At 39.8% G+C, this 27712-nt stretch overlaps 1 protein-coding gene across 14 annotated transcripts in view; it reads left to right on the plus strand.

Moving 5' to 3' along the window:
- The window catches only part of TTC3 (tetratricopeptide repeat domain 3), a 106388-nt gene that overhangs the window by 5601 nt on the left and 73075 nt on the right, over window positions 1–27712 (plus strand). For 4 of the 14 annotated variants that reach the window (XM_023743321.1, XM_023743320.1, XM_023743323.1 and 1 more), the window contains exons 1-9: window positions 6240–6383; window positions 6974–7016; window positions 7601–7751; window positions 8178–8265; window positions 11023–11076; window positions 12062–12182; window positions 19470–19555; window positions 20530–20624; window positions 21742–21804. The exons of 2 other annotated variants lie outside the window; for them this stretch is intronic. In XM_023743321.1, coding sequence (XP_023599089.1) covers window positions 6240–6383; window positions 6974–7016; window positions 7601–7751; window positions 8178–8265; window positions 11023–11076; window positions 12062–12182; window positions 19470–19555; window positions 20530–20624; window positions 21742–21804 — 845 coding nt within the window. Of the gene's footprint in view, window positions 1–6228; window positions 6384–6973; window positions 7017–7600; window positions 7752–8177; window positions 8266–11022; window positions 11077–12061; window positions 12183–19469; window positions 19556–20529; window positions 20625–21741; window positions 21805–23209; window positions 23535–27712 lie in introns of those variants that run through there. 8 more of the 14 variants (XM_014467253.2, XM_023743328.1, XM_014467244.2 and 5 more) reach the window with 7 other exon arrangements.

Below are 27712 nucleotides of genomic sequence, written 5' to 3' on the forward strand. Positions count from 1 at the left end.
TATTTGTGTGCGACTATTTTTTTTCTTGATTAGTCTTGAAAAAACTAATTAATCAAGTAGATTAATTAATTTGATTAATCTGGGCAGAGGAATAATTTTTGGCCTAAGTAGTCCTTTCTATTAAATATATATTTTTTAGTTCATTGATATCTTTTCTTATTTATTTATTTTCTTCCTTTGGGTTTATTTTTACATTATTTTTTAACTTAAATTGCATGCTTATTAATTTTTAGTTATTCCTTTTTCCCAGTATAAGCATATAAAGCCATAAACTTCTTCAAAGGTCATTTTTGCTTTATCTAACATGATTTAATTTATAGTGTTTTAATTAACTTTCAAATCTAAGCATTTTTTAGATGTCCATTTTGATTTCTTCTTTGACTTATATGTTTTTAAATTTTCAAACTTATTTACATTAACATTTTTTCTTTTTTAATTGTTGTCAGAGAACATAATGTGCATTTTGTCTTAAAAAAATTGTTTGCCCTTGCTTTATGGTCTTGTACATAGTGAATTTTATTCTGTGTGTACCTGTGAAGAGTATGTATAGTAATTGTTAACTTGGTCAAGCCGGTAAATTGTGTTGTTCAGACTGTCTGTTAATTTTGTTTGTTTGACCTAATTGAGAGAGATGTGTTGCAGTGTCCACTATTCTAATAGACTTCTTGTAGTCCTAACACTTTTTCTTTTTCTGTATTTTGAGGCTATTTGATGAGATACATGCAAGCTTATTATTTTCCTAGTGGAAATATGTTGTGATCCTCTCCATGCCTAATGTTTTGTCTATCCCACCTTTCTTTTGGTAATAATTTACAGAATATTCTTTTCCTTTGTTTCACTGTCACTTTAAAAAATATCTTTATATTTTATGTGTCTCTTATAAAGAAAATAGTTCTGGATTTCTCTTTTAATTCACTGAGACTATGTCTTTGCTATTTTCTAAGAAGTTAGTTCAATCTCTTGGTGTCAACTCTGGGACATCTTGGTTAAATCCAGTTTTTATCTAAAATTACTTTTATTTACCCTTGTTCCTGAGAGATCATTTTGAGGCATATACACTTCTAGATTGATAGTTTATTTTCTGTCTGCATAGTGAAGATGTTTTACATGCAAGTTCTGCTGCCAGTTTTATTAAGCTTTGAAGAAAATATTCTTTTTCTTTTGGCTGCATTGGATTTTCTGTCTTTGATGTTATGACCTTTCACTTCTAAGTCTAGATGGAGATTACTCTTTATTTATCCTCTTTTATATATCCATGTTTTCTGATTCTGAATCTTGTCTTTCATGGGGTGTAGAATATTCTGAGGCATGTGTTCTTTAAATTTTGTCTCTCTCTGGCTTTACCTATTCTTTCTTTCTGGAAATTTAACTGAATATATATGTATCAGAGTGTATGCAGATCACTTACTTTTTATCTTTCATATTTTTATTTCCTTGTTTCTTTTCCAGAATATACAATGCTGGGTAATTTCACCAGGCACATTTTCTAGATCATTAATTTTTTCTTCACCTGTGTCTAATCTTCTCTTTAACCCATCCATTTTTTTCTCTTACTTTTAACAACTATATTTTAAGTTTCTAAAAGTTTCACTTAGTTCTTTCTAAGATATACCCAGTCTTTTATTTTTTCCTTTGGTCTAATGTTTCTTGTTCAGTTTTTTGAATCCATACATATTCTGTAGACTATTGGCAATCCCAATGTCTGATGTACTTAGGAGGTCTAAATTTGTTGCTTATTTTTTTTTTCTGTTGTGTTCCCTCATGGTGGACTGTAACCTTCTGCATTTAGTGATTTTTGATTATGAACTCCTAGCTGATCTTTCTCTGGGACTCTTGAGAGTCTGGTTGGGGGGTGCTTTTCTTCTGATAGGATTTATATATCAACTTTGACTGGAGTCGAGGAGTTTTCGTGGGACCACTTCTCGGTTCCCTCACTTTGTTTCTGGTCCAGAGCTCAGTGTCCTGATCCAACTACTGTTCTTGGCATTGTTATGTGTAGCTCTTGACTGCCAGGTTTAGTTCTAGCAAGAGGGTTTTTGATTTTTTGTTTTGTTTTTTTGCAGGGTAAGGGTGGCTTTGAATATTCCCTATTTCTATGAACTCAGCAAAATAAAAATATTTAAAAACTAGGACCCACTTTTTTTGTAGTGATAGTCAATAAGTCAGTTACTTTAATATTTAATTTTATTCAAATATTTTAGTTTGTACTAGAAAAATATTCTGTCATACCAAACATAAGATTTCTTGGTGATATCAAAATTTCTATTAAAACATGTTTATATTGAAGTTATTCTAAAGAAAAATATTAAATAAATGACAGTGCAGGTGGTAGGTGATTTGGCAAAGTTTTCTACTTTGGGGAATGTGAATAAAAATTTGGGAAACAGTCTAGGGAATCAAGATGGGTAGGGCACAGTTTACCCTCTGGACCCGTAGTGAACCTACAGAGATAAATCTGTGATGACCAAACTGTGAAAACTGCTGTCAAAAGATATGGGCAGGGTACTCCAGGATTCCAGAGAAGAGGTACAGCAATAAACTTGGTGGTAGCAAGAAGATCAGGAAAGGCTTCCTGGAATTTAGTATTAAGGACTGGGAGGCCTTGGGTGGGCAGCATAAGGTTTGTTTAGGAATACAGGTAGTTGCTGAGTATGATTGGCTTGTAAGTTGAGTGTCATGCAGTGAGTGGAGACAAAAGCAGGAACAGGATCACAGAAGAGCTTCTGTGCTACATTAGTGAGTTTGGACTTTATTCTGAAGATGAAGAGAAGCTGTTGAATGGTGTTATGATCAGAGTTTTAGAGGATGCCAAGATTGAAGGCATGTCACCAGTTAGGAGACTTGCTTGCAAAATCAGTTCAGAGGGGAAAGATGAAGCTACAACTAAGGCAGCAGCCCTGGGCATGAAGAGGTGTATGTGTGCTAATTTTAGATTTTTTAGGGGAGTAGAAATGACAAGACTTTGTGGTCAGTTGGGTAGAAATGTTGAAAGAAACTGGGGAGTCTAGATGGACCCCCAGGTTTCTGGTTTGGGTAAGCAGGTGGCATGTAGAGCAATTAACTGATGATATACAGAAAGAGGAAAGAACTTGGTTTCCTTTATTTTTGAGGAAAATGATAAGTTTGTCTCTCAACTTATTGAATCTGAGAGGCTTGTGGGACATCTAGGTTAAATCCAGTAGCAGTTGACAGGTTCTGGAATCATGAGATACAACCCAGGCTGGAGAGCTTTGAGCGGCTTGAGCATTTGGACATTTCCACTGTTGTGTAGTATGAAATAACCTAAACTGGTTATAAATAAACACAACTTTTGAATAGTTAGGAATTTAATGTGTATGAAAAGCATACATTGTACATCAAACCTATGACATCATGGATATTATCCATTAGGCCAGGCGAGACCAATAAAAGAAATATCAAGTAAATAAAAATACATGAGACATGTGGAAATGACAAAAATCATGGTGAAGCTATGCAGATGATGGAAGTTCAGAAAGTGCTGTGTTAAGCCATGGGTGTGGTGGACAAGTCACCCAAGGAGAGAGTAAGCGTGAAAAGAAAAGAGAGTTGACATTTGGGTGGCGGGGAATGGAGAAGAAGAGCCCATGGAGACTGAGGAAGCGCAGCCAGAAGAATAGGAGGAGAACCAGAAGATGGTCTCTGGAGTCCAGATGAAGAGTTCTGAGAAGGAGGAAGTGGTCAACAGCGTCAAGTAAGTTGTAAGCTGAAAAGTGCTCTTTGGACTTAGCAATTGAGGTAGACCATTTAGCTGGAAGCATCCAAACAATGGGTTAGAAAAAAGGCTCATCTAGTATTAATGTTAATGATAGTTGGTATTTATAGCAGTTACTGTGTGCTAAAGTACTCTTCTAAGCACTTTAAATTTATTAACTGGTTAATCAGGCAGGTAGTAGTGCTGTCTGCATTTGATATGTGAGGACACTGAAACACAGAGAGGTCAAGTAACTTGCTCAGGATCACACCCTGAGGGGATGGGAGAGCCAGGTTCAAGCCCATGCAGTCTGGTTCCAGAGTCCATGCTCTTAACCACTATGCCATATCGCCTTTCTGGTTAAAACAAAATAGAAAATAAAAATTACACCAGTGGTGTAATTACAGTATAGTTGGTGTAGGGTGTGGTATTGGTGAGATCTGCCAGGCTGATATGTCGCAGTGGCTCAGTCTGCCGGATGTGAGCCCATTAATTGTATTGTAACCGATGCCATGACAGTGACGTGTGGGCTGTGACAGACAGTTTTGGCTCTTTCTGTATTTACACACACAAAACATTTGTAAAACAAATGAGTTTAAAAGTGTATATATTTCCCAGGAGAGCATAGGTCCCGTATTATATGCCACACTTTGGGTGCCAAAATGTCTCTTTATTTTTTCAAGTCATTGTTCACTTTTGGAGTTAAATGCTAAACTCAGAATATTTTTGACCTAGAATAGGTCAGGGTCCAGACATTACATATAATCAATCCGTTGTAGAAGGTCACTAATGACCTTCCTGGGAGAGGAAACCCAGTTGTAGGAAACAAAGTAAATTCGAATGGAGGATTTGGATGGGAGAAAAGGAAGAAGAGCCCTGAGGAGGCTGAAGAATGTCTCTGGGAGGAGGCAGGGGAGACTTGAGCTATAATGGCGCTTGGTTGTTCTCAGAGGAGCCAATGGGAGTTAGATTTAAAAACCGGTTAGAAATGGGCAGTGATCTGAGGTGTGACCTTGGGAAGGAGCAGCCTCGGTGAGGCGGGCAGTGCAGTTCATTTTAGCTGAGAAGGTAGATAAACTGCAAGGCTAGGGTCCTGAAGGGGTCATCTGCATGGGCCTGGGTGTGTCTGGGATGATAGAATTTGCAGGAGAGGGGAACACTCCCAACTAGTTGTCCGTGTTCTTAAACATGACAACCAGGAGGTACCTAGCTGGCAATGACAAGGAAACATATACATGGTACAGTATAGTGTTTGAGAGGAGAGACTGGAATCAGAGGGCCTAGGTTTGAATCCTTCCTCGCTTGGTGACCTTGAGCACATTACTTACTTCATCTAGAATGTTTCTCATCCGAACAGTGGGGGTGATGGCAATTGAACTGAGAAGACTTGCTATGAGGATTGAAGGGGTGCATGTGACATGCTTGAAATAACGTGACAAATAGTACACAGAGTTTGCCAGGAAGATTGTTGTTCTTCACCTCTGATATTGTGAGGTCTTTTCATACAGCAAATTGGACGTAATAAGAATGAAAGAAATGATTTGTGTTTTAAGACCTGATAGTGGTCTTGCTTAGGAAAACGGAAAGTTGGTTTGTCTTAGCAATAGTGAGATAATAGTGGGGAAGCAAAAGGTATAAAAAATGGTGCTGCTGATGATAGGAAAAGAAAGCCATTACTTGGGCTAGAGTTAGAAGTAATAAAATGCTGCATTTTTCAGTGATGTTTAGGTTGTGAAGCTTTTCTTTGAAAGCTTTAAATCTTATTGAACTTTCTTCAGGGGAAGAAACCTTAGTTTGAAAAGGAAAGCCCTAATTTCCTTTCCCCATTGAACATGAGGGTTTTTGCCCACCTTTGCAATCAGCAGTGCTGACTGTTGTAGTTGTGAAGTGTTGGAGCAGGATGGTTAGGAAGCTCTTGAGAGGGAAGGTCTGGTGTGGCTGTGGGGATGAAGAGGTTGATAGATTCACCCTGTACCACTCGGCTGTGCACCTTTGCCCAAGACATAAACACACGGAGGGATGAGTAGGAAAGTATGAGCAGCTGAAATGAAATGTTTCCTCAGTGGAGTCAGGATGAGTTCTGGCCAGAAGGTTGAGAATGTAGCAGTGTGTGGATTGTGAAATAATGATTTTCACAGGATGCAGTAAAAGCAGATGGTGTAAAAGGGCAACAGTGGACACTTGAGGGCTTCCATGTGCTAGGCACATAAAAGATGAATAAGATGCCCATAATTATCCTCCGTCTGAAGGAGACGGTAAACATAAATTCAGAGTAGAGGTTGGTGACTTTGAATTTGAGGAAAAGAAGAAATAGATTAAACTGATATTTGAAGAAAGTTGAGGAAGGAATTGCAGAATGAGGACAAGAATCTCTCAGGAGCTCAGTGTTCTTATTGGAGTTATTTCCTTGGGGCATAAGTTCCAGGTGTTTTTCTAAAATGTCCTAGAGGCCAGGCAGACTGCTTCTTGTAGCTGAGTGACTTAATCACTGACTTGGGTTTGTGATGTTTCCTTAGGACGCTGCGCCATGGACATTCTGGCCCTGGGAGAGTACACCACCACAGATTATGCCTGGTTAGAAGAGTCCCCTTTTGAGGACGACAGTGTCTTTGCTTCTGAATTTATGCCCAATGATTATGTTCGTGTGACTCAACTCTTCTGTGATGGGGTGGTAAGTAGATTAGTTAACTTTTTGTTACGTCTTCTTAAAGGATTTTACTGTAAGGTTTTTAAAAATCGAGTAGAGTGGAAATCATATAACATGATTTCAGGTGTACAACATGATTTGATATATGTGAAATCACCTAGTTAACATCCATCAACGCATATAGTTACAATTGTTTTCTTGTGATGAGAATTTTTGAGATTTACCTCTTAAAGATTTTTGATTTAGAGCTATCTGAGTATAGGTGTTTTGTGCTACGTGAGTTTTTACGAAGAGCTATACATGCTTTAGAAGAGGTGATTTCAGAAGGGAAAGTAACGCAGCGCCTCGGCAGCAAGAAGGTGCAGTGCCAGAGCATGAGTGATGGAAGGTGTTTCTGCCTGAGTTTAAAGAGCTCTCAGGGAAACACCAGGAAAAGGTCTAGTGACGCGTTGGTTGAAGATGCTGCATTCAAAGTGTATAAATAAATGTGCACTTTTTTAGTTCAGTGCTAATAATCTTTACATTAAAAATCAAGAACCATGCTTTTGAATCTTATCAGGTATAAATCAAATGTGGGTTTTTGTGTGTGTTTGTGTGTTTTTGTTTTTTTTTAGGGTAGGCAGTATAAAGATTATGCCGAAAGTGAGAGAAACTTAGGTGAGTACACTGGTATTTTAACTGTAATTTGGTAAAAGACTATCACATGAAGTTCATCCTTTCACATTAATATAACAGACTTACATAGCTCTTAAAAAATTATTCTTTTTTTTAAAAGTAACAATTTGCTCAAGAGCTTTTCTTTATTTTTATATGTTTTTATTATTGATTTTAGAGAAGAAGGAAGAGGGAGAGAGAGATAGAAACATCAATGATGAGAGAGAATCATTGATTGGCTGCCTTCTGCACACCCCCTCCTGGGGACTGAGCCCGCAAACCAGGCATGTGCCTTTGACTGGAATCAAACCCAGGACCCTTCAGTCCTCAGGCTGATGCTCTATCCACTGAGCCAAACCAGCTAGGGCTAACACTTTATTCTTACTATTCTTTTTCATTAGAAACCAAAACCTTTTTTAAAATAGAGTTTTAGCTCACTTGAATATTCTTAATATCTAACAGGTTGAAATATTTTATCCATTCATTTCTTACTTTCCCATAATCTGTTTTTGCTTTTTCTTATTAACACTGTTGATTGATTCCAAAATGAGGCACAGAATATTAATTTAAACAATTTTTAAATTAAGAATTCGACATCTGCAATATGTGGTGTACTAAACCAGTTTCTATCCTGCGAGATTACTGTGATGCCATTAAAATACACATCTTCTGGCCACTTCTGTTTCAACATCAACACAGTTCCATAATATCACGGCTGTACCCCTGTGTGGAGGCCACGTAAGTTACTACATTATTCATTTTGTATAAACAGTGGTAAACACATTGGCCAATATTGAGGAATGCCAACCAAGTACAGTGGAAGGCTATGTCTCATGCTTGTATACTATTCAGCTGTATTCTTGTTTAGTAGAGTGGAAAAAGTTAGTACTTGGGATTTGGATATGAATGAATAATCATGATAATAATATATATAATGAATGAAATTCTGAAGAGCATTAGATGCTAAATTTGAAACTGAGTAAAGAAAATTATATGATTTTTTATAAATATCAGCATTGTATACAAGAAAAGGTATAATATTTTATCCACTTAAACTTATTGTTACTTAGAGCGAAGGAATAGAACTTAAAGGAGTGACATGCAGTTAAATATAAATTTTAATACACAGGAACCTAATTTTTAAAAAATAAATTTTTCTTTAAGCACTTCTCATACTTCTGAGATAAGTTTGAAGGAATTGCAACATCTTGAGTTGATGGAAGATATTGTGGATTTGGCGAAGAAAGTTATGGTAAGTGGTGGAATATGGCTTTGTCCTCCTCTATTTAAAGATTATGAGTATATGGTGTCAGGCCATGTGACTAATTTATAATGGTTAGGAGGTTTTGGTTCTGATTAGCCTGAGATGGTGCTGCCGCCCATGAGTCTGTGCTATGTATTTGAGAGATCAGGCAGACGGCTGTTTTTGTGGTTCTGACAGGACATGTTGAGAACCAGGACAGCTCTCTGTTACTAAGGATAGAAATTAGAATTTGTCACAAATGAAAGTTTACTCTTGATTCGCAGAAACTGTTGTCCCAGGTTCTGAAAGTGAGGGGTTCCGTTTTCTAACTTAAAATCACGCCACTGCCACCACCACCGCCGCAAATATTTTTCCGTTTGGGTAATCTTATGTCATATTTGAGCAGGTGTCCTTGTACTGCACTGAGGGGTTTTTTTTTTCATTGAGAGCCATTTGATAATTTTTCTTATTTCAGTTGATTATGGAGCCAACTGGTTTTTTCTTTTAATTCTTTATTGTTGAAAGTATTAACCAAGTGTTTTTCTTGGTATTATTCTCATTGCAAACAAATTTAGAAAGGGCATTTGATGTTTATTTTCTGTTGCTAATCCTTTGCAGTAACATATCAGCCAATGTATTCTTATAAAAAAATACAGGTATAATTAACTTAGAAATTCATATATCTAGAAGTGACACTAAATCTTTTTATCATTAGAACCCAGTGTGAGACTATTTCTGAATTCTTTTTTTTTTTATTAAATCTTTATTGTTCAGATTACATTTGTTCCTCTTCCCCCCCCCATAGCTCCCCTCCTCCCAGTTCCCGCCCCCCCCTCCGCCCTCACTCCCCACCCACTGTCCTCATCCATAGGTGCACGATTTTTGTCCAGTCTCTTCCCTCATCTCCCATTCCCCTTTCCCCCCCAAGAATAGTCAGTCCATTCCCTTTCTATGTCCCTGATTCATTATAATCACCAGTTCATTCTGTTCATCAGATTGTTTATTCACTTGATTCTTAGATTCACTTGTTGATAGATGCATGTTTGTTGTTCACAATTTGTATCTTTACCTTTTTCTTCTTCCTCTTCTTAAAGGATACCCTTCAGCATTTCATATAATACTGGTTTAGTGGTGATGAACTCCTTTAGCTTTTCCTTATCTGTGAAGCTCTTTATCTGACCTTCAATTCTGAATGATAGCTTTGCTGGATAAAGTAATCTTGGTTGTAGGGTCTTGGTATTCATCACTTTGAATATTTCTTGCCATTCCCTTCTGGCCTGCAAAGTTTCTGTTGAGAAATCAGCTGACAGTCGTATGGGTATTCCCTTGTAGGTAATTGAGTCTCTTTCTCTTGCTCCTTTTAAGATTCTCTCTTTGTCTTTTGCTCTTGGCATTTTAATTATGATGTGTCTTGGTGTGGTCCTCTTTGGATTCCTTTTGTTTGGGGTTCTCTGCGCTTCTTGGACCTGTAAGTCCATTTCTTTCACCAGGTGGGGGAAGTTTTCTGCCATTATTTCTTCAAATAGGTTTTCAATATCTTGCTGTCTCTCATCTTCTGGCACCCCTATAATTCTGATGTTGGTACGTTTGAAGCTGTCCCAGAGGCTCCTTACACTATCTTCGTATTTTCGGATTCTTTTTTCATTTTGCTTTTCCGGTTGGGTGTTTTTTGCTTCTTTGCATTTCAAATCTTTGACTTGATTCTTGCGCTCCTCTGATCTGCTATTGAGTATAATATTCTTTATTTCAGTCCGTGTATGCTTAATTTCTAGTTGGTTCTTTATCATAGCATCGAGGGTCTCATTAGTTTTCGTGAGGCTCTCATCAAGTTTATTGCAAGCCCTCAAAATTGCATTTTTTAGCTCTATATCCTCCATTTCTGTCATGTTTTTTTGTCTCCGCATTTTTTATGCTTTCTTGGTGCACCCCCTTGTGGTCTTTGTGCGCAGTCTTGTTCTAGTTGAGCCTTGATTGTTGTAGTTAATACTAGAGGGATTTGACCACCAGGCCGACTGGCTGTGAGAATCAGCTGTGTCTGCCCGGGAAAACTTCTGTCCTCTGGGGAGGTGCTAATCTAGCCTTTGCCTGAGGCGATCCGGCAAATGGCTCTGCGCAGGGCTTGGGCGGGGCGGGCTCACGGGATCAACAGGGCGGGTGGAGGGAGCAGTTATGGCTGCCCTCAGTCCCGTTCCCAGAGGCTCTGCTTCTCAGAACCCTGGCAACCGCTGCAAACCTCGGAGAGAAAGCCGCCCTCACGTTCCAACTGATGCCAGAAAATCCCGCTTCTCCCGTTTGAGTCTGAGTCCCTAGAGACTCGCCCGGATCTGGAGCTCAGAGTCTGAGACTCCCTCCTGATTGAAAACGACAACCGCGCCCTCAGCCACCAGCCCGCTTTGCGCGCGCACCTCCGCACCTTTAAATTTTCCACACTGCGCCTCCTCTGAGCCTCGGTATGCTGTTGTCTTTCCTTCTAGTTGAAGAGTCTCTCCTCAGCCAGCCTTCCTGTGGTTCTGGGTGATGTCCGTTCCGTCTTTTAGTTGTATTTTTGAAGTGGTTGTTTGCGGCAGCAGTCTCCGGTGTTTACCTATGCCGCCATCTTGGTGGTCTCTATTTCTGAATTCTTGTTTTAGGGTCCTTAAGGTAAATTGAGCATGAAAATGGACTACTATGTATTCCTAAAATGTAGGATTTTGTTGTTCATTGGAAAATTCATGTGTAATTGACCGAATAAAGATGAAAAATGTGTTTTATGTTCTTTTTTTGCAGAATGATTCCTTCTTTATTGGAGGCTTACTGAGAATTGGTTATAAAATAGAAAATGTAAGTGTTAAACACAGGAACCCAACACAGCCACTGTGAGTCAGTGCAGTTGCCTTGCTGCTTGTTGCCCACGTCTGGGTCTACATAGTCAACGCTTTATGTGTAGTGTGTGGTGGTTTTGATTTCTATGTTTTGCTTAAGCGCTCTCCTTATTTTAGGTGATTTATATAATTTTCATTTTCCCCCAAATTATGCCTAGTATAATTTTGAACCTCTTTTACAAGTTGATTCTTTTTTCTCTTTTAGATTATTTACCTGGCATATATTCTCCCAAATGAAATTATTAGGTCCCTGGTATGAACATGTTTTGCTATATCATTACTAGATAATCGTCACATACAATGGTAAACCAATTTTTAGTGCTATTGGTAACATAAACTTCTACACGTTTCCCTTAGCCTAGCATCTTCCCCGATAACTCCACTATTTAATTTCTGAATTCATTTCAGACACTACAAGTACGAATGAAAGCTCTGTGAAGATCATTGCACTGAGTGCTCATTTGCCCAGCTACACCCTCTTGTTTATCTCCTATTCTTCTATTTGCCACAGACCATTTAAAAACTATAATCCCTTTGGTGAACCTTAATCTATACCTTTAAACTTGAGACAAGGATGGAAGTCCTAATTTAGATGAGATCTCAGATGCCTGGTTCATCTCATATTATTAAACTCTTCTTCTACCCAGGGCCATCTCGAGCTGGGCAGTAGACCTCATCTGTCAGGTCTCTAATCATTGCAGAAGCATCTTGAGCTCTGCGGGTGGCCCAAGGTGGTCTGAAATGTAACATACACCAGTCCATGGTGTCTGTTAACTTGTATGTTGGGGTCCAGCTATTCTAGTTCTGTGCTAGAGTAATGAAAATATGAGGTTACAAGTTTTATATTAAGAATCTGAAATACTATATAACATAAATATATAATGCCACATGTGAATTTAGAATTAATACCGAAATCACATTCTACATCCCTCTTTTTGAAACAGAATATATTGGCAATGGAAGAAGCTTTGAATTGGGTGAAATACACAGGTGATGTAACAATTCTATCTAAATTAGGAGAAGTTGACAATTGTTGGCCTCTGTTAAGTATTTTCTTTACTGAATGTAAGTATAAATGCTTTAGATTGTTATTTGACTCAGTTTTTAAAGGTATTAGTTGGGAAAATGGAATGTGTAGTTATTTATCTTAGGATTAAAAAAAAATGTTTTTCTCTGAGTAAGGGAAAAGCCGGCATAAAAGAACTTTAACCTTGTAGTTAGTTTCATTCTGTATTTCCTGTCTTAATGATTTATATGACATATTTTATTGAATTTTTAAAAAATATGTTTTTATTGATTTTAGAGAGAGAGGAAGGGAGACGGATAGAAACATTGATGAGAGAGACATCGATTGGCTGCCTCCTGCATGCCCCCTACTGGCAATCGAGCCCACAACCCAGGCATGTGCCCTGACCAGAATCAAACTGGTGACCTCTTAGTTCATGGGTCAATGCTCAAACACTGATACTTTAAAAAGTTTTTGCCAAGTAGATGTCATAAGTTATCTATATAATACTCAAGTTATCCTATATAATAAAGAGCTAATATGCTAATTAGACCAGATGGCAGAATGACCCTACAGAATGACCTTCCGGAACAACCAGTGGGTGGGGCCGCGAGGCAGCCAGTGCTGCAAGGGCCTAGCCCCTTGCATGAATTTCGTGCATCAGGCCTCTAGTCCTATGTAATAAAAGCCTAATATGCTAAGTGTCTGGTTGTCCAGTCCTCCATTCAACCAATCAAAGCATAATATGCTAATGATATGTTAAGGCCGCACAATCACTTGCTTTGACATGCACTGACCACCAGGGGGCAGACGCTCCAACTGGTAGGTTAGCTTGCTGCTGGGGTCCGGTTGATCGGGACTGAGTGAGACAGGCCGTACACGCCCTGGAGCCCTCCCACAGTCCCTCCCCAGCTAGCCAACCTCCTGCATCCCTCCCCAGCCCCGATGGTGTACTAGTAGGGTCCCTCGGCCTGACCTGTGCCCTCTCACAATCTGGGATGAGGGACACCTCCCCCCCCAGTGTACAAATTTTGTGCACTGGGGCTCTAGTTATATATAATATCCAAAGAGACCACAACGGGGGCTCATATACTAGGTGTACCGGTTAATAATGTAGATTTTGTAATCAAAGAAAACACGATAATTTCAAGAGAAACATCAAAAGTGCTTTATTCAAAATAATGTCCATCGCTAGCTACACATTTCCCCCATCTTTCAGATAATTTGTGGATTCCATCCCAATAGAACTTTTCTTGTTTTGAGGCAAACCATTCAGAGACCCAATTTTCCACTTCTTTGTACGTTTTGAAGTGCTGCTCAGAAAGTACATGTGCCATCGATCAGAACAAGTGGTCATCTGAAGGAGCAAGGTCTGGTGAATATGGCGGGTGGGTTAATACTTCCCAGGCAAGATCTTTTAATGTGTCTTTAACTGGTTTTGAAGTGTGTGATGGTGCGTTATCATGAAGTAAAATTACTTTGCCGTGTCTTCTGGCACATTCTGGTTGTTTCACTATCAAAGCATGGTTCAGATTGATTATTTGTTGTCAGTAGTGATGAGTATTAACAGTTTCACCTAGTTTTAGAAGCTCATAATATACCACACCTTCCTGATCCCACCAAACACAGAGCACTGTCTTCTTTCCGAAGCAATTTGGCCTTGCAGTCGATGTTGATGCTTGACCTGGATCAACCCATGATTTTGTGCATTTGGGATTCTCAAAATAAATCCACTTTTCATCACCAGTCACAATTTGATGCAAAAAAGACTTTCTTTCGTGTTGTTGAAGCAACATTTTACTGATGACTTTTCGGTTTTCCATTTGTCTTTCCTTCAGTTGATGTGGCACCCATTTTCCTTTAAAATCTTTCCCATTGCTTGTAAATGATCGGAAATTGTTTGCTGAACAACGTTTAATGTTTCTGCAAGTTGTTTTTAAGTTTGACATGCATCTTCATCCAATAATGCTTGTAATTGTTGGTCTTCAAACTTTTTTGGTTGACCTGGACGTTATTTGTCTTTCACATCAAAATCATCACTTTATTTTTTTAAAATAAATCTTTATTGTTCAGATTATTATAGTTGTTCCTCTTTTTTTGCCCCCATAGCTCCCCTACCCCCTGGTTTCTACCCCACCCCATGCCCTTAACCGCCCCCCCACTGTCCTCGTCCATAGGTATAAGATTTTTGTCCAATCTCTTCCCACACCCCCACACTCACTTCCCCCTGAGAATTGTCAGTCCACTCCCTTTCTATGCCCCTTATTCTGTTATATTCACCAGTTTATTCTGTTCATCAGATTTTTTTATTCTCTTGATTTTTAGATTCACTTGTTGGTAGATATGTATTTGTTGTTCATAATTTTTATCTTTACCTTTTTCTTCTTCTTCCTCTTCTTAAAAAATACCCTTCAGCATTTCATATAATACTGGTTTGGTGGTGATGAACTCCTTTAGCTTTTTCTTGTCTGTGAAGCTCTTTATCTGACCTTCAATTCTAAATGTTAGCTTTGCTGGGTAGAGTAATCTTGGTTGTAGGTTCTTGCTGTTCATCACTTTGAATATTTCTTGTCACTCTCTTCCGGCCTGCATAGTTTCTTTTGAGAAATCAGCGGACAATCGTATGGGTACTCCCTTGTAGGTAACTAACTGTTTTTCTCTTGCTGCTTTTAAGATTCTCTCTTTGTCTTTTGCCCTTGGCATTTTAATAATGATGTGTCTTGGTGTGGTCCTCTTTGGATTCCTTTTGTTTGGGGTTCTCTGCGCTTCCTGGACTTGTAAGTTTATTTCTTTCACCAGGTAGGGGAAATTTTCTGTCATCATTTCTTCAAATAGGTTTTCAATATCTTGCTCTCTCTCTTCTTCTGGCACCCCTATAATTCGGATGTTGGTACGCTTGAAGTTGTCCCAGAGACTCCTTACACTACCTTCATATTTTTGGATTCTTTTTTCTTTTTTCTTTTCTGGTTGGGTGTTTTTTGCTTCTTCATATTTCAAATCTTTGACTTGATTCTTGGGATCCTCTTGTCTGCTGTTGGATCTCTGTATAATAATCTTTATTTCAGTCAGTGTATGCTTAATTTCTGATCGGTCCTTTTTCATATCCTTGAGGGTCTCACTATATTTCTTGGAGGTTTCTAGAAGATTCTTGAGTAACCTTATAACTGTGCTTTTGTACTCTATATCCAGTAGTTTGCTTTCCTTCATTTCTTTCATTTGTGACATGTTTCTTTGTCTCTGCATTTTGGTTGCGGAGAGGTCCCTGGGTCTGTGTCCTGTGGCCCCGTGCAGGAACAATGATCACTGCAAGCACCTCTGAGAGAAAGCCGCCCTCGCATTCCGGCCCGATGCCTTTGTTGATAGAGTGGCTTTGTGTGCTAGGTGTCCTATAGGGCCCAGTGGCTCAGCCTCCCCAATTACTTGAGGTGGACACTCTTGGTGCACCCCTTTGTGGGCTTTGTGCACAGTCTTGTTGTAGTTAAGCCTTGATTGTTGTTGGTATCACTAGGAGGAATTGACCTCCAGGCCAATTGCCTGTGAGGACCAGCTGTGTCTACAATGGGAGAACTGTATTGGAGACACTCTAATGGAGCAGGACTTGCTTCAGTGTGGCTTTGGTGCTCACTGAGTCTGCCCCCTGAGTGTGTCTCTTATGGATCTGAAGAGTTTTAATCTGGATGGTCTCACACTGACCACTGGGTACATTGGCTCTTGGATCTCCAAGGAGGTGCAAAGTCAGCCACTGCCTGAGACCACCCAGCAGGAGGTACTGAGAGATCTGCAGATTCCTCCTCTTGGTTTGGGGTTTGGAAGTGCCCAGATGAGGCCCAGCTGTGAAGCAATGTAGGCTGCTGTTGCAGGGTCTTAGGCCTTTTGGAAGCTTTGTAGTTCTTGGACCCAGCTGCAGTTTGTTAGGTTTTAGGTTGCAAAATGACAGGCCATTCATGTGCAAAAGTCGCTGTGCACAGCTTGGGTGGGGTTGTAAATTGGGTGGGGCAGGGTCTCAGGGAATCACCAGGGCGGAGCAAACAGCAATGGCTGCCAGTCAGCCCTTCCCCAGAGAGGTCCCTGGGTCTGTGTCCTGTGGCCCCGTGCAGGAACAATGATCACTGCAAGCACCTCTGAGAGAAAGCCGCCCTCGCGTTCCGGCCTGATGCCAGACAGTCCAGTTTCTCCCCATATGTGTCTGGGTTCCCAGTGTCTTGCCCAGAACTGTTGTTCAGAGCAATCGGGAGCTTGTATCTCCCTCCCAATTGAAAAACACAGCAGCGCACCCAGTTGCCAGCCCGTTTCACGTGTGCCTCCGTACCTCCGCACTTCTGCACCTCCTACCAGTCTCAATGTGCTTTTTTCTTTCCTTCTAGTTGTATAACTTCCACTCAACCAGCTTTCCTGTTGTTCTGGATGGTATTTGTTTTGTCTCTTAGTTGGAGTTTTGATGTGGTTGTGAGAGGCAGCAAGTACAGGTGCTTACCTATGCCGCCATCTTGGTTGTCTCAAAATCATCACTTTTAAAGCGTTTAAACTAGCGTTCACAAGTATCTTGAGTTGGAACATGTTCACCATAAGCTTCCTGAAGTATATGATAACTTTTTCTTCAAAATAAAGTAATGAATTAAAACTTCCCTCAAATGCTCTTCTTTTGGCATGAAATTCTACATTTTCAAGTGTAAAAATATCTATGATGTTAATACCTTCAGGAAATTTGACATATGAAGTTTTGAAGCTTGTTGTCAATACAACAAAATAGCATACATATCAAATCGCATATAAACATATGTGTAGCTCGAGCTAGTGAAAAAAATCCGCATTATTAACTGGTACACCTAGTATTCTCACTGGTAAGAGAAATAAGTTAGAGCTAAGATTATAATTTTCATTTCCCTGATGAATCTGTTATCCTATCTAATAATAGACAAACATGGTAATTAACCGTACCTCCGACACACTTCCCATTGGCTAATCAGGGTGATGTGCAAATTAACGGCCAACCAAGATGGTGGCCGACAGCCAGGCAGCTGAAGTGAACAGGAGGCTTGCTTGCTCCAGTGATGGAGGAAGCCAAGGTTCCCTGCCTGCCACTGTCGGCCTCTGAGATGCACTCTAAGAAACAATGTTGCAATTATAGAAGCTAAACAAACCCCAGAAACCTGCTTTCAGCCGGCCGGGCCTCAGAGCTGGAGTTGCAACAGTGTTTCAATTATAGAAGCCAAACAAACCCAGATACCTGCTTTCAGCAGCCGAGGTCTCAGAGCTGGAGCCGAGCCTCAGAGCTAAAGCCGGCTCTCAGTTCCAGTGACAGCCATAGAAGGTAAATAAATCCCAGAATAAAAAAAAAAAGAAAAAAAGGAGAGGTTGGGAGCTTCAGTCACCCGCCAGCCTGAAAACGGCCCTCAGCCCCTCACTCAGACTGGCCAGGCACCCCAGTGGTGACCCCCACCCTGAAGGGAGTGTGATCAGCTGCAAACAGCCATCATCCCCTCATCCAGGCTGGCCAGGCACCCAAGCGGGACCCCCACCCTGATCCGGGACACCCTTCAGGGAAAACCAGCCGGACCCCACCCATGCACCAGGCCTCTATCCTATATAGTAAAAGGATAATATGCAAACTGACCCTAACAGCAGAAAGACTGGGAATGACTGGTCACTATGACACGCACTGACCACCAGGGGGCTGACGCTCAATGCAGGAGCTGCCCCCTGGTGGTCAGGGCGCCCTCACATGGGAGGAGCTCTGCTCAGCCACAAGCCAGGCTGATGGCTGCCAGTACAGCGGTGGTGGTGGGAGCCTCTCCTGCCTCCTCAGCAGCGCTAAGGATGTCCGACTGCAGTTTAGGCCTGCTCCCCGCTGGCAAGTGGACATCCCCCGAGGGCTGCTGGGCTGCCAGAGGGATGTCTGATTGCCATCTTAGGCCCAATCCCCGGGGGGAGCGGGCCTAAGCCAGCAGGTGGTCATCCCCTGAGGGGTCCCAGACTGCGAGAGGGCACAGGCTGGGCTGAGGGTCCCCCCCCCCCCCCCAGTGCACAAATTTTTGTGCACTGGGCCTCTAGTTATGTATAATGAAACTGCTTTATATTTATTTTTTACTTTGTGGAATACTTTTCTCTAAAGCATTTGAATGTTTTTATAGTACAGTTATAGGAATATTACAACAAGGAATATTTGGCTCTTCAGTAGATGATAATAAGAATTTGCCCTCTCCAGTGAGGACAAATTGTGTACTGTTGATGTAAATGTTAGAGAAGACTAAGCTTAAACATGGGACGGGTCTTCTGATAGGTTTAGCAGGCACTGGGTTGGTCTGTCTGTTCTGGAGGCCTTTAGTTATTGTCTAGATTTTATGGTAGAAGAGGGCCAGTATCATGTATTAGGCACCCGTGTTGGCTCACTTTTGACTCTTTGTCTCTGTTCTCTCTTCTTTAAAATATCTCTGAAGGTAGCTATTGTTATTCCTATTTTAGAAATTATCAAACTAAGACTTCGAGAGGTTAAGTGGTATTTCTGTAGTCTAGTAAGTAGGGGAACCTAGATGAGAAATCGGGTCTCTTAAATCTTAAAGCCCAGGTTTTCATTCTGTAATTTCAGTCTGTCCCTTAGTGTTACTTTACTTCATTTGGTGATTTACCCAAATCCTTTCCTGAATCTTACATTTTAGGTACTCTTTTTGCCATTGAAATGAATGTTTGTCTAGAGGTGTAACTACATTTTTGTTGCAATAAAATTATTATTTAACACCTTAAAAAAAACCTTTTTATAGAACAGCTTAAAATACAGAAAATGAAGCCTGGTAAACTTTTAATGTAAATTTTGGTTATTACAGCATTTTAATTATTTTATTAAATTTATATAAGAATAGCCTTTCAAATAAAGTCTAATTTTAACACTTCATTCAGGAGAGTCAAATGTTGAATTAAGACACTTAAACTTTTAATTTGTTATATTAATTTAGAAAGTAGCTTTACAGGATTTTCTCATTTTTATTGAAATTTTGCCAGGTATATTACAGGTGCTCAGATATATTTGTTGAATTGACTTAAGTGTTTATGCAGCCCATTTGGAATATGTTATGATGAAGCATTTGTTGTAATTACAGTTAGAACTGATATAATAATAAACAAGTATTTTCTTAATGCTAGAAATGTAATTGATTAAATTCATAGCATTAATGAATCTAATGTTATTTTTTTAATATACTATTTGATACATGTAAAAGATTACAACGAGTATGTTATTTAGAAGTATAATATAATGAACTTTATGGATTCACCTAATCTAAGAATTAGAACATTAACAATACCATTTTTTAAAAATAAATGTCCTCTTCTCTCCTAAAAATAAAAAATAGACAAGTATCACATAACTAAAGTTGTAACAGAAAACTGCAATATACTTGACGAATTTAAAAGACAAACTTGTGCGGAGTGTATACAGGTGAGAATAAATATTTACTTGTAAGTATATTTTAAGATTTGCTTGTTAGAATTTTTATTAACACTCAGAGAAAGTTCAGTAGAACTGCTACTTGATACTATAAAAATCAATAACATGTTTGAGGGAAATTTTAATAAATTTTGATTGGAATATTATTTTTTTGGAAGAGGAAAATAGCGTCTTGAGAATTTTCTAATGTTAGAGGTTTTTAAAAGAGTTAATAAAAATTAAAATTTGATTTTTTTAAATTAAAAGAGTTTTAATTAGTTGAGTAAATACGATTTTCTTTGGCAACAGTATTGAGATGTAATTCACATGCCATATAGAATTACTCATAAGAAAGATGATTTTAACCAAATTTTTTAAAAAAGGACTTAAAAAATATTTAACGTTCTAGTTAATTCTCTAAAGTCATTGGTGTGATCCAGTTTATTTTAGTGAATTTATTTTGAAAATTTGAGTGTTTAAAGTAAGTTTTAGTTATATCTGGAGCATCTTTGATATCCTTTTGATTTCATTCTTCCTGACTTTGTTGCCTCTTTTTCTGGCAGTTAATATAGTCAGCATTGCCTATATGTGTTATTGAATTACATATTGTTTTGTAAGGCACCCAGGTTTATTGAACACTATCACATTTTCTAGCCTAAAATTAAAGCTCTACCTCGCATCTGTTTTTCCCCTGTCATACGGCAGGCTTACTAAGAAAATGTAAATGTGGGCCTGCAAGCTTGTTAGCAGTTACCTATGATGTGATGGTTTTGTTCACTTTTTGGTTTACTTTAACAAAGTTAGCAATAAGTCCTTAGAGACAGGTTTCTTTAAATATACATACCAAAATATTGAATGTTGCATTATCATTTTCTACGTAAGTGACCCCCCTGGGTTATTTCTGATAGCAAAGATAGATAGGTAAGGGGGTTCTTAATTGTGTTTTGCAATTAACTGATGGATTTTCTTTCATGTTGGTTTCTCAGCAAGGAGAACTAATGAAAATGAAAGGAAATGAAGAGTTTTCCAAAGAAAGATTTGATCTAGCGATTATCTATTACAGCAGAGCCATTGAATATAGGTAAGAGCTAAACAGAAAAATGAAATCCTTTTTATGTGGCAGATCAACTTAGAATGCTAGTCAGGGGAAATAAAAGATGAGGAGTTGGAGACTGTCTTCAGCTTGCTGTGCGGAATAGAGGTTCTCACTCAGAGGCCCTGGAAGCAGTAGAGGTGGTCTGAGTGTATGAACTTCATCAGATAGTATCACTCAGGCAAGTCTTGCAAAGTTGTGAATTCCGTTCTGCCACCTCCGTTTTCTTTCAAGATGTCTAGACAGACTCATATGTTCTTCCTTATTTTCATTTTGCTTTCAACTAATTTCTCTCAATTTATTAACTGATCACAAAGGGTTACCTACTAGTTCTTAAGATGTCACCCATTTAAGGATTTTTGCTTTCTAAGAGGGAACTTTTAAAGGACAATAGTTGGGATTGTTGAGAATGCATGCGTTCTCTCCACCTTGTCTTCCCTTTGCTCAGCTGCTAGAATTTGGTAGCATTTTTGCAAGTGTGCCTCCCTCGGCATCTTAGCTGGTCCACCTAATATTGTAGCAGCGTTGGGGGCATGCGCTGTGACTCTCTTACCTTGCCGGTCTCCACGGGGAACAAGTGGATCAGGGTAGCATGGCCCACCCGAGAGGCTGCTGCTCAGTTCTGAGGAGGCGGAGGAAAGGGAAGAAGTTCCACCACGTGTAGTCAGAGAAGACTGAAGAGGGCAGAATTTGAAGTGAAGCTCTTAAATTACTGTTAATTTACAGACTTCTTTTGAGTTCTTTGTCAGTGTGTACAGTCCTAACTTAGATATGTAATTCTATCCTGCACAGTTACAGCATACTTGTAATTCTAGCTTGTTAATGTGTCTCATGTGATCCTCACAACAGCTGTATGAGGTAGGCCGGAAAAGTGGGAATCTTTATTTTGAATACAGGGAAGTTGAGGATGATTTGAGCAGTTACTCAGGTAGAAAGTGAAGGAACCAGGACTTAGCCAGTTAGGACTTCAAATCCTATATTCTTTCTGCTCTGCCACACAGACGTAAAGGTTTTGAAATTTTTTTCATGCCTTAGGTTTTCTGTATGATTTTTGTTAGTTTCATATGTAATTTCCTTAACTGACCAAACATTATTTCTTTTAAAGTCCTGAAAACTACCATCTTTATGGTAACCGAGCTCTTTGTTTTCTTCGCACGGGACAGTTCAGGTAAGTTGGTTAGAGTTCCCTGATTATTATGCTAAATACCCATTTCTGTTTTGCAGGCACGCAAGAAAATCTTTCAGTAGTTCTTTGGCAGAAATAGTGAAATGGTTAAAAGAGGGCTCTGTAAGCGATCTAGGTAACAACCACAGTGACAGCGTCATTCTGATTGAGTGGATAACATGTTATACATTATTTTAAGTACTTTACTTATGTTACTTAGTTCTCACAACACCCTAAATAGGTAGGTAATGTTTTTCTTCACATTTACATTTGGACAAACTCAGACTTTTAGTAAGTAGTGATGCCAAGATTTAAACACGGATCTTCTCTGATGATATAAAAGTCTGTGTTTATAACACTTACATTAAATTACATCCTTTTGCTCTATTAATTAATCTGTAACGTTCTGGAAGAAGTTGTGCTTGTTTCCTCCATCCTGGTATAACATAATTTAGTAAATGTTCTTCATAAGTGAAAAGGAAAAGAAATATAATGGTTTAATTATGAGAATGAAATATAGTGAATTTTTAGTTCCTAATGTCAAACTTAGCTTTTATTTATTGAGAAAGATTGTTGACACTATGCTATGATTTTGTTGTTCCTCAGTTTAAAAACCTTAGGACATAAATTATAAGCATAAATTATAAGCATTACTCTTGAGCAGGGTAAGCGGTTCCATTTATTTATGTCCTGTCTTACAGTAAAGGTTTAGGTGATCTTCAAAAATACAGTCACTCAGCCCGGCCGGTGTGCTCATTGGTTTGATTCCTAGTCAGGGTACATGCCCAGGTTATGGGCTTGATCCCCACTAGGGGGCGTGCAGAGGGCAGCCAATCAATGATTCTCTCATCATTGATGTTTCTATATCTCCCTCCCTTTCCTGTCCTCTCTGAAATAAATAAAAATATTTTAAAAAATGAATACATCCATTCAGTAGAAGAATATAAAACAAAACATACTGAAGAAGCAGGTTAGAGCCTAGGATCCTCATAATAAAGTGGCATAGGCAGGAGGTCCTGCTTATTATTTGTGTCTGACCTTTCAACAGAAAGGTCAAAATAAAAAGAAAATTTGACAAGTGACATAATTCTCTCTGTCCATGAAGAAAGGGGGCACCAATTGCTTAGGTGAAACAGTGTTTTTCTGGAGTTTGTGGCTTACAGGTGCTACGAGTTGAGCGATGAGCAGAGGAGAACCTCAGCAATATTCTGTTCATCGGAAAAGTTCCTGGAAAGTGCTGTCTGGGGTTTCCTAGTTTCTGTTACTTTTTCTCAAGAAAGCAGAGCCAGTGTCAGTTGTTTCTCAGTGAAAGCCCTTCTGTTGGGATGTGGGAGGGCGGGAGTGGGGAAGAAGTATATTCCAAGTTTGTAGCTTTAAAAATAACATGTTTTTCTTTTATCATGAACAGAAAACATTCTCATGGTAGAAAATTTGGAAAATACAAGAGTTTAAAAAGAAGAAAATAAAAATCACCAGTAATCCAACCACCTTGGAGAATATCGCTGTATTATGTTATGAGGCTTTTAGATGGCTTAAGCCGTGGATAAGCCGAGGCTGTCTAGACTAGAGGAATGGATGGGCTTGGCACAGTCTTCCATCACTACCACTGTCCTCAACTGTTCTGACAAGGAATGAGCTGCAAATGTCGTTAGGTTATTGCCTCTGGCTAGGTCCAGAATTGCAGATATCCTATGCAGTTTGAAGGTGAATCTGAATGTTTTCAACATGACTAGGTTAGCAACATGGCTGGCCACCTGTGAAAATGGAGGTGCCTGATCTGAAACATTGAGTGGGTGGAAGGTCATTCACTCTGCATGGGGGAGCTGTGGGAGCTGAGGGGCAGACCAGGGGATTCTGCCCTCTTCCTGAGTGTTGGATGCTAGACACTCAGGGAGGATTCTCCTAAGACGCGGCTGCAAAGGAGGTGCATCAAAGTACACATACAGAAGCCAGGTAGCCTGGTGAGGTCCAGGTCAAGAGCAGGGTTGTGCATCTGTCCCGTGCTCCTTCCTGGTAGTCTAGCTTGAGGTTCAGCACCATTGAGGTTTTCACTGGAAGCAGGTCAGCCGCAGTTTCTTAATCACCAATACGCATCGGATGCCTCTTTAATGGCAGAATCCTCATGCCACACTGGTTTTGCTGGTGTTCCCCACCTCGCACATTCTTTATGCGACTGGCTCAGTAAAGTAGGCATGATGTTTTCTGAATCCATAGTACATATAACTCCTGATCAAGAGAGTAGATGATGTGGCTTCAGAAAAGAACATGTTGCCAGAAGTGCCATTGACATAGGACACCTGTCCTTTATCTGAGTTACCGAAGTTGAGATGTTTTGAAGCTCTCACGTGTTGGGGTTGGTAGATCTGTCGTGGGAATTTGGCTGAGCAGCTCCAGGGACAGATGGGGGTGAAGCATCCCCCCTCGGGCACTGTTCTGAGCACTTTACACACATTAACTCACAACACCCTCATGCCTGTGAGTGGTGGGTGCTGCTGTCTTTGTAGATGAGGGGCCTAGGGAGGCTGAGCAAAGTGTCCTGGGACACTAGGGGGATGTGAAGAAGCCAGAGTTCGAACCCAGGCAGCCTGGACGTAGAGTCTCTAGTAATCGCCACAGAGAGGTGGTGATAGAACCAGAGGGCAATGTGAAAGGTGGGGAAAAAAATTTGAATAAATGGTCCAAATAGTCAGTGAATACGACCATCCTTACAGGACGCGCAGGCTAAAAACTACGAGTCTTTTTTCCCATACCTGTCAGATTGGCAAAAGTGTAAAAAACTCATTATACCAAGTGTTTGAGAGGATGTGGAATGAAGGGAACTTGCATACCCACTGGAGAAAGTGTAAATTGGTGCCACCACGTTGGAGAGCAGTTTGGCAAGCTGAAGAACGTGCGCCCTCTGCAGCCCCTACCAAACTCGCAGACGTGTACCCAAGAAGAGATGTGCAAGCTTCATTATAGCATTGTTTGTAAATGTAAAGAATGGAAGCAGCCTAAATGTCCATGAGTAGGAATGGATAAATCAGTAATGGTATATGGTATATTCATACAATGGAAACCTATGCAATTGGTAAAATGAATACAATGCTGAGTGAAAATGCAAGTTGCAGAAATGATTTTAATGGTCTCATACCGTTTATATGTTTAAAAACATGCAAATGATATGCATCTCCATAATTATTATGTGTTAAAAATGTTTTAAAATGCATGGGCACTTTAAAACCAGGGGAGTGGCTGTCTTGTGGGAGGAAGGGAGGAAGCGAGGGAGGGAACAAGGTTGGAGATGGGAGAGTGGTACCCGGGACGTCCACTGTGACAGGCTTCTGCTGAAAGATCTGAAGCAAATTTGGCAAAATGTTAAGATCTTGCTCAGCTGGTATGTGGCGTGCATTATGTTAATATTATTTACTTTTATGTGTACTTGAAATATTTGCTAAAAAGCAATACAGTGCAATTAAATTGTACATGTTAAGATGAAAAAAGAAAAACAAAAACAGTGATCACTGAACATCAAGGATGAAACAAGTGAAAAATAATCTTGAAAGGAGAGAAATGTAAGGGAGACCAAGGGCAGGGAACCCGAGGTGAGGGAAGTGAGGGAAGTTCATTCTGAAAGGGTCAGCATGGCGGAGGCAGTGGTGGTTTTAAATGCCAGTCGCTCAGTGTGTGAGTAGACCAGCACTTTGGGAGCCAGGCAGAACCCTTATCACACCTCCAGGTCTGTGGCGGTTGCAGGAGGTTGTACTGGGGAATGTGGGGAATGTGCTGCCTCCTGTCACAGCTTGTCCCTGCCACGTCCTATAGCCAGAGGGATGTGTGCCCTGTGTCCCAGAACCCGTGGCTTGGATGACGTGTCCTTTTATTCTGGTCTTCTGGAAGTTCACGTTTCAAATACAATTTGGTAGTTAAAGGGCATTTTAGAATGGTAATTGTAACTGAAGTAATTCGAAATTTTCAGTTTAGTTACCTATCATAAGTCTATTATGTTACCCATTAATAAGTCTATTGCCGAACCGGTTTGGCTCAGTGGATAGAGCGTCGGCCTGCAGACTGAAGGGTCCCAGGTTCGATTCCGGTCAAGGGCATGTACCTTGGTTGCGGGCACATCCCCACTGTGGGGCGTGCAGGAGGCAGCTGATCGATCTCTCTCATCGATGTTTCTAACTCTCTATCCCTCTCCCTTCTTCTCTGTAAAAATCAATAAAATATATTTTTAAAAATAAAAATAAAAAAAAATAAGTCTATTAATTAGAACCCAGCTTGTGAAATAGTGGGCAGATGGAGTTTAAATGACCGCTCTCTCATCTGAATTTCTCTGAGGCCAGAGGTATAAATCAACTCAATTGTATGTTCTGAGATTTCTTTTTTGGTAAGAGAACATTTATTTGGTAAATCACAGAAGTAGAAGAATTAATTCCTAGAAGAAATGGGCTTAGAAAACAAGTAGCCCTGGTTGGTTTGGCTCAGTGGATAGAGCATCGGCCTACGGACTGAAGGGTCCGGGGTTCGGTTTCATTCAAGGGCACATACCTCGGTTGTAGACTTCTCCCCTGCCCTGGTTGGGGCGTGTGCGGGAGGCAACCAATCATTGTGTCTCTCACATCGATGTTTCTCTCCTCTCTCTTCCACTTTCTTTAAAAATCAATAGAAAAATATCCTTTGGTGAGGATTTAAGTATATATATATATATATATATATGAAAAGTTATAGAGGTAAAGGGAGTAAGGAAGCTAATGGTTAAGTGCCTGAGGGGGTGGAGGAGAGGGAAGAGTAAAGGAGAAGGAGAACACCTGGTCTGAGATTTTTAAAAATCCTAGTGTGTGGGAGGAGCTCAGTGCGAGTGTTGGTTTGTCCACTTATTTCTCTTACCTGTATGGTATCTTTATTTTCACTTACTAGCTGCTGAATTTGCTTTTGAAGAAAATAGTTGTTTTCTCAGTCTTCCTTGGAGTGCACCCACTTATAAAAAGCAGTTACAGATGCAGGTTGGGAAAAGTTAAGAATACAAAAGAATAAACTGAAAACTTTTGCCCAACTCAGACCCTTGCCCTGATCAGATCCTTGTGTGTTTCTATTATATTTTATACCCATACAAGCACTTACTAGGTTGAATCCAATGAAGTTGCCATTTTTATAAGTCAATATAAGTGGTTTCGTTTGGTTCAGTGTAAAGTATGTATATGTTTTTTTTTTAAAAAAAACAGGAGCATACTATGTACCCTGTGTACATCTTGCTTCTTTACACAGCACTTCAGTCTTGGAGCTTGTTCTATGTTGGTGTACACAAAGGTCTATCCTTGTTCTTATTCATGGCTTCATAGTCCTTCACTCAATGGATCACATATGTTTTAGTTTGTATTAAAATACAGATTTCTTCCAGTTTAAAAAAAATTACATCTAGCTCTATAATGATTATCCTTTTACAAAAGTTCTACACGCAGGTGCAAGTATATCTGTAGGATAAATTCCTGATAAATTTCTTCTACTTGAATGAAACAGCATTGATAATTTTAATTTCAGACACTAACTTTTGATTTAAAAAATGTTTATTTGGCCGATGGTCTTAGTCACTGCACATGTGGCAGTGACCGACCATTATTACATCTGAGTCCTGCTTTTGTTGCATTATAAGAACTAGAACCTTGGCGAGTATGCATATTATCTATATATATAAAAGCCTAAGTGACCTTTACGACCGGAGGACTGGCTGGTAGCTATGACGCGCACTGACCACAGGGGGCAGATGCTCAACGCAGGAGCTTCCCCCTGGTATCTGTGCTCCCACAGCTAACCTCCCGAGTTCCCTCCCTCTAGCCAGCTGGCCCCAATTGGCCCTGATCACCGGCCAGGCCAAGGGACCCCACCCATGCTCGAGATTTGTGCACTGGGCCTCTAGTAATAAATATAAACT

This window comes from Myotis lucifugus, unplaced genomic scaffold (genome assembly GCF_000147115.1).
Source record: "Myotis lucifugus unplaced genomic scaffold, Myoluc2.0 scaffold_384, whole genome shotgun sequence".
In the NCBI taxonomy this organism is placed as follows: domain Eukaryota; kingdom Metazoa; phylum Chordata; class Mammalia; order Chiroptera; family Vespertilionidae; genus Myotis; species Myotis lucifugus.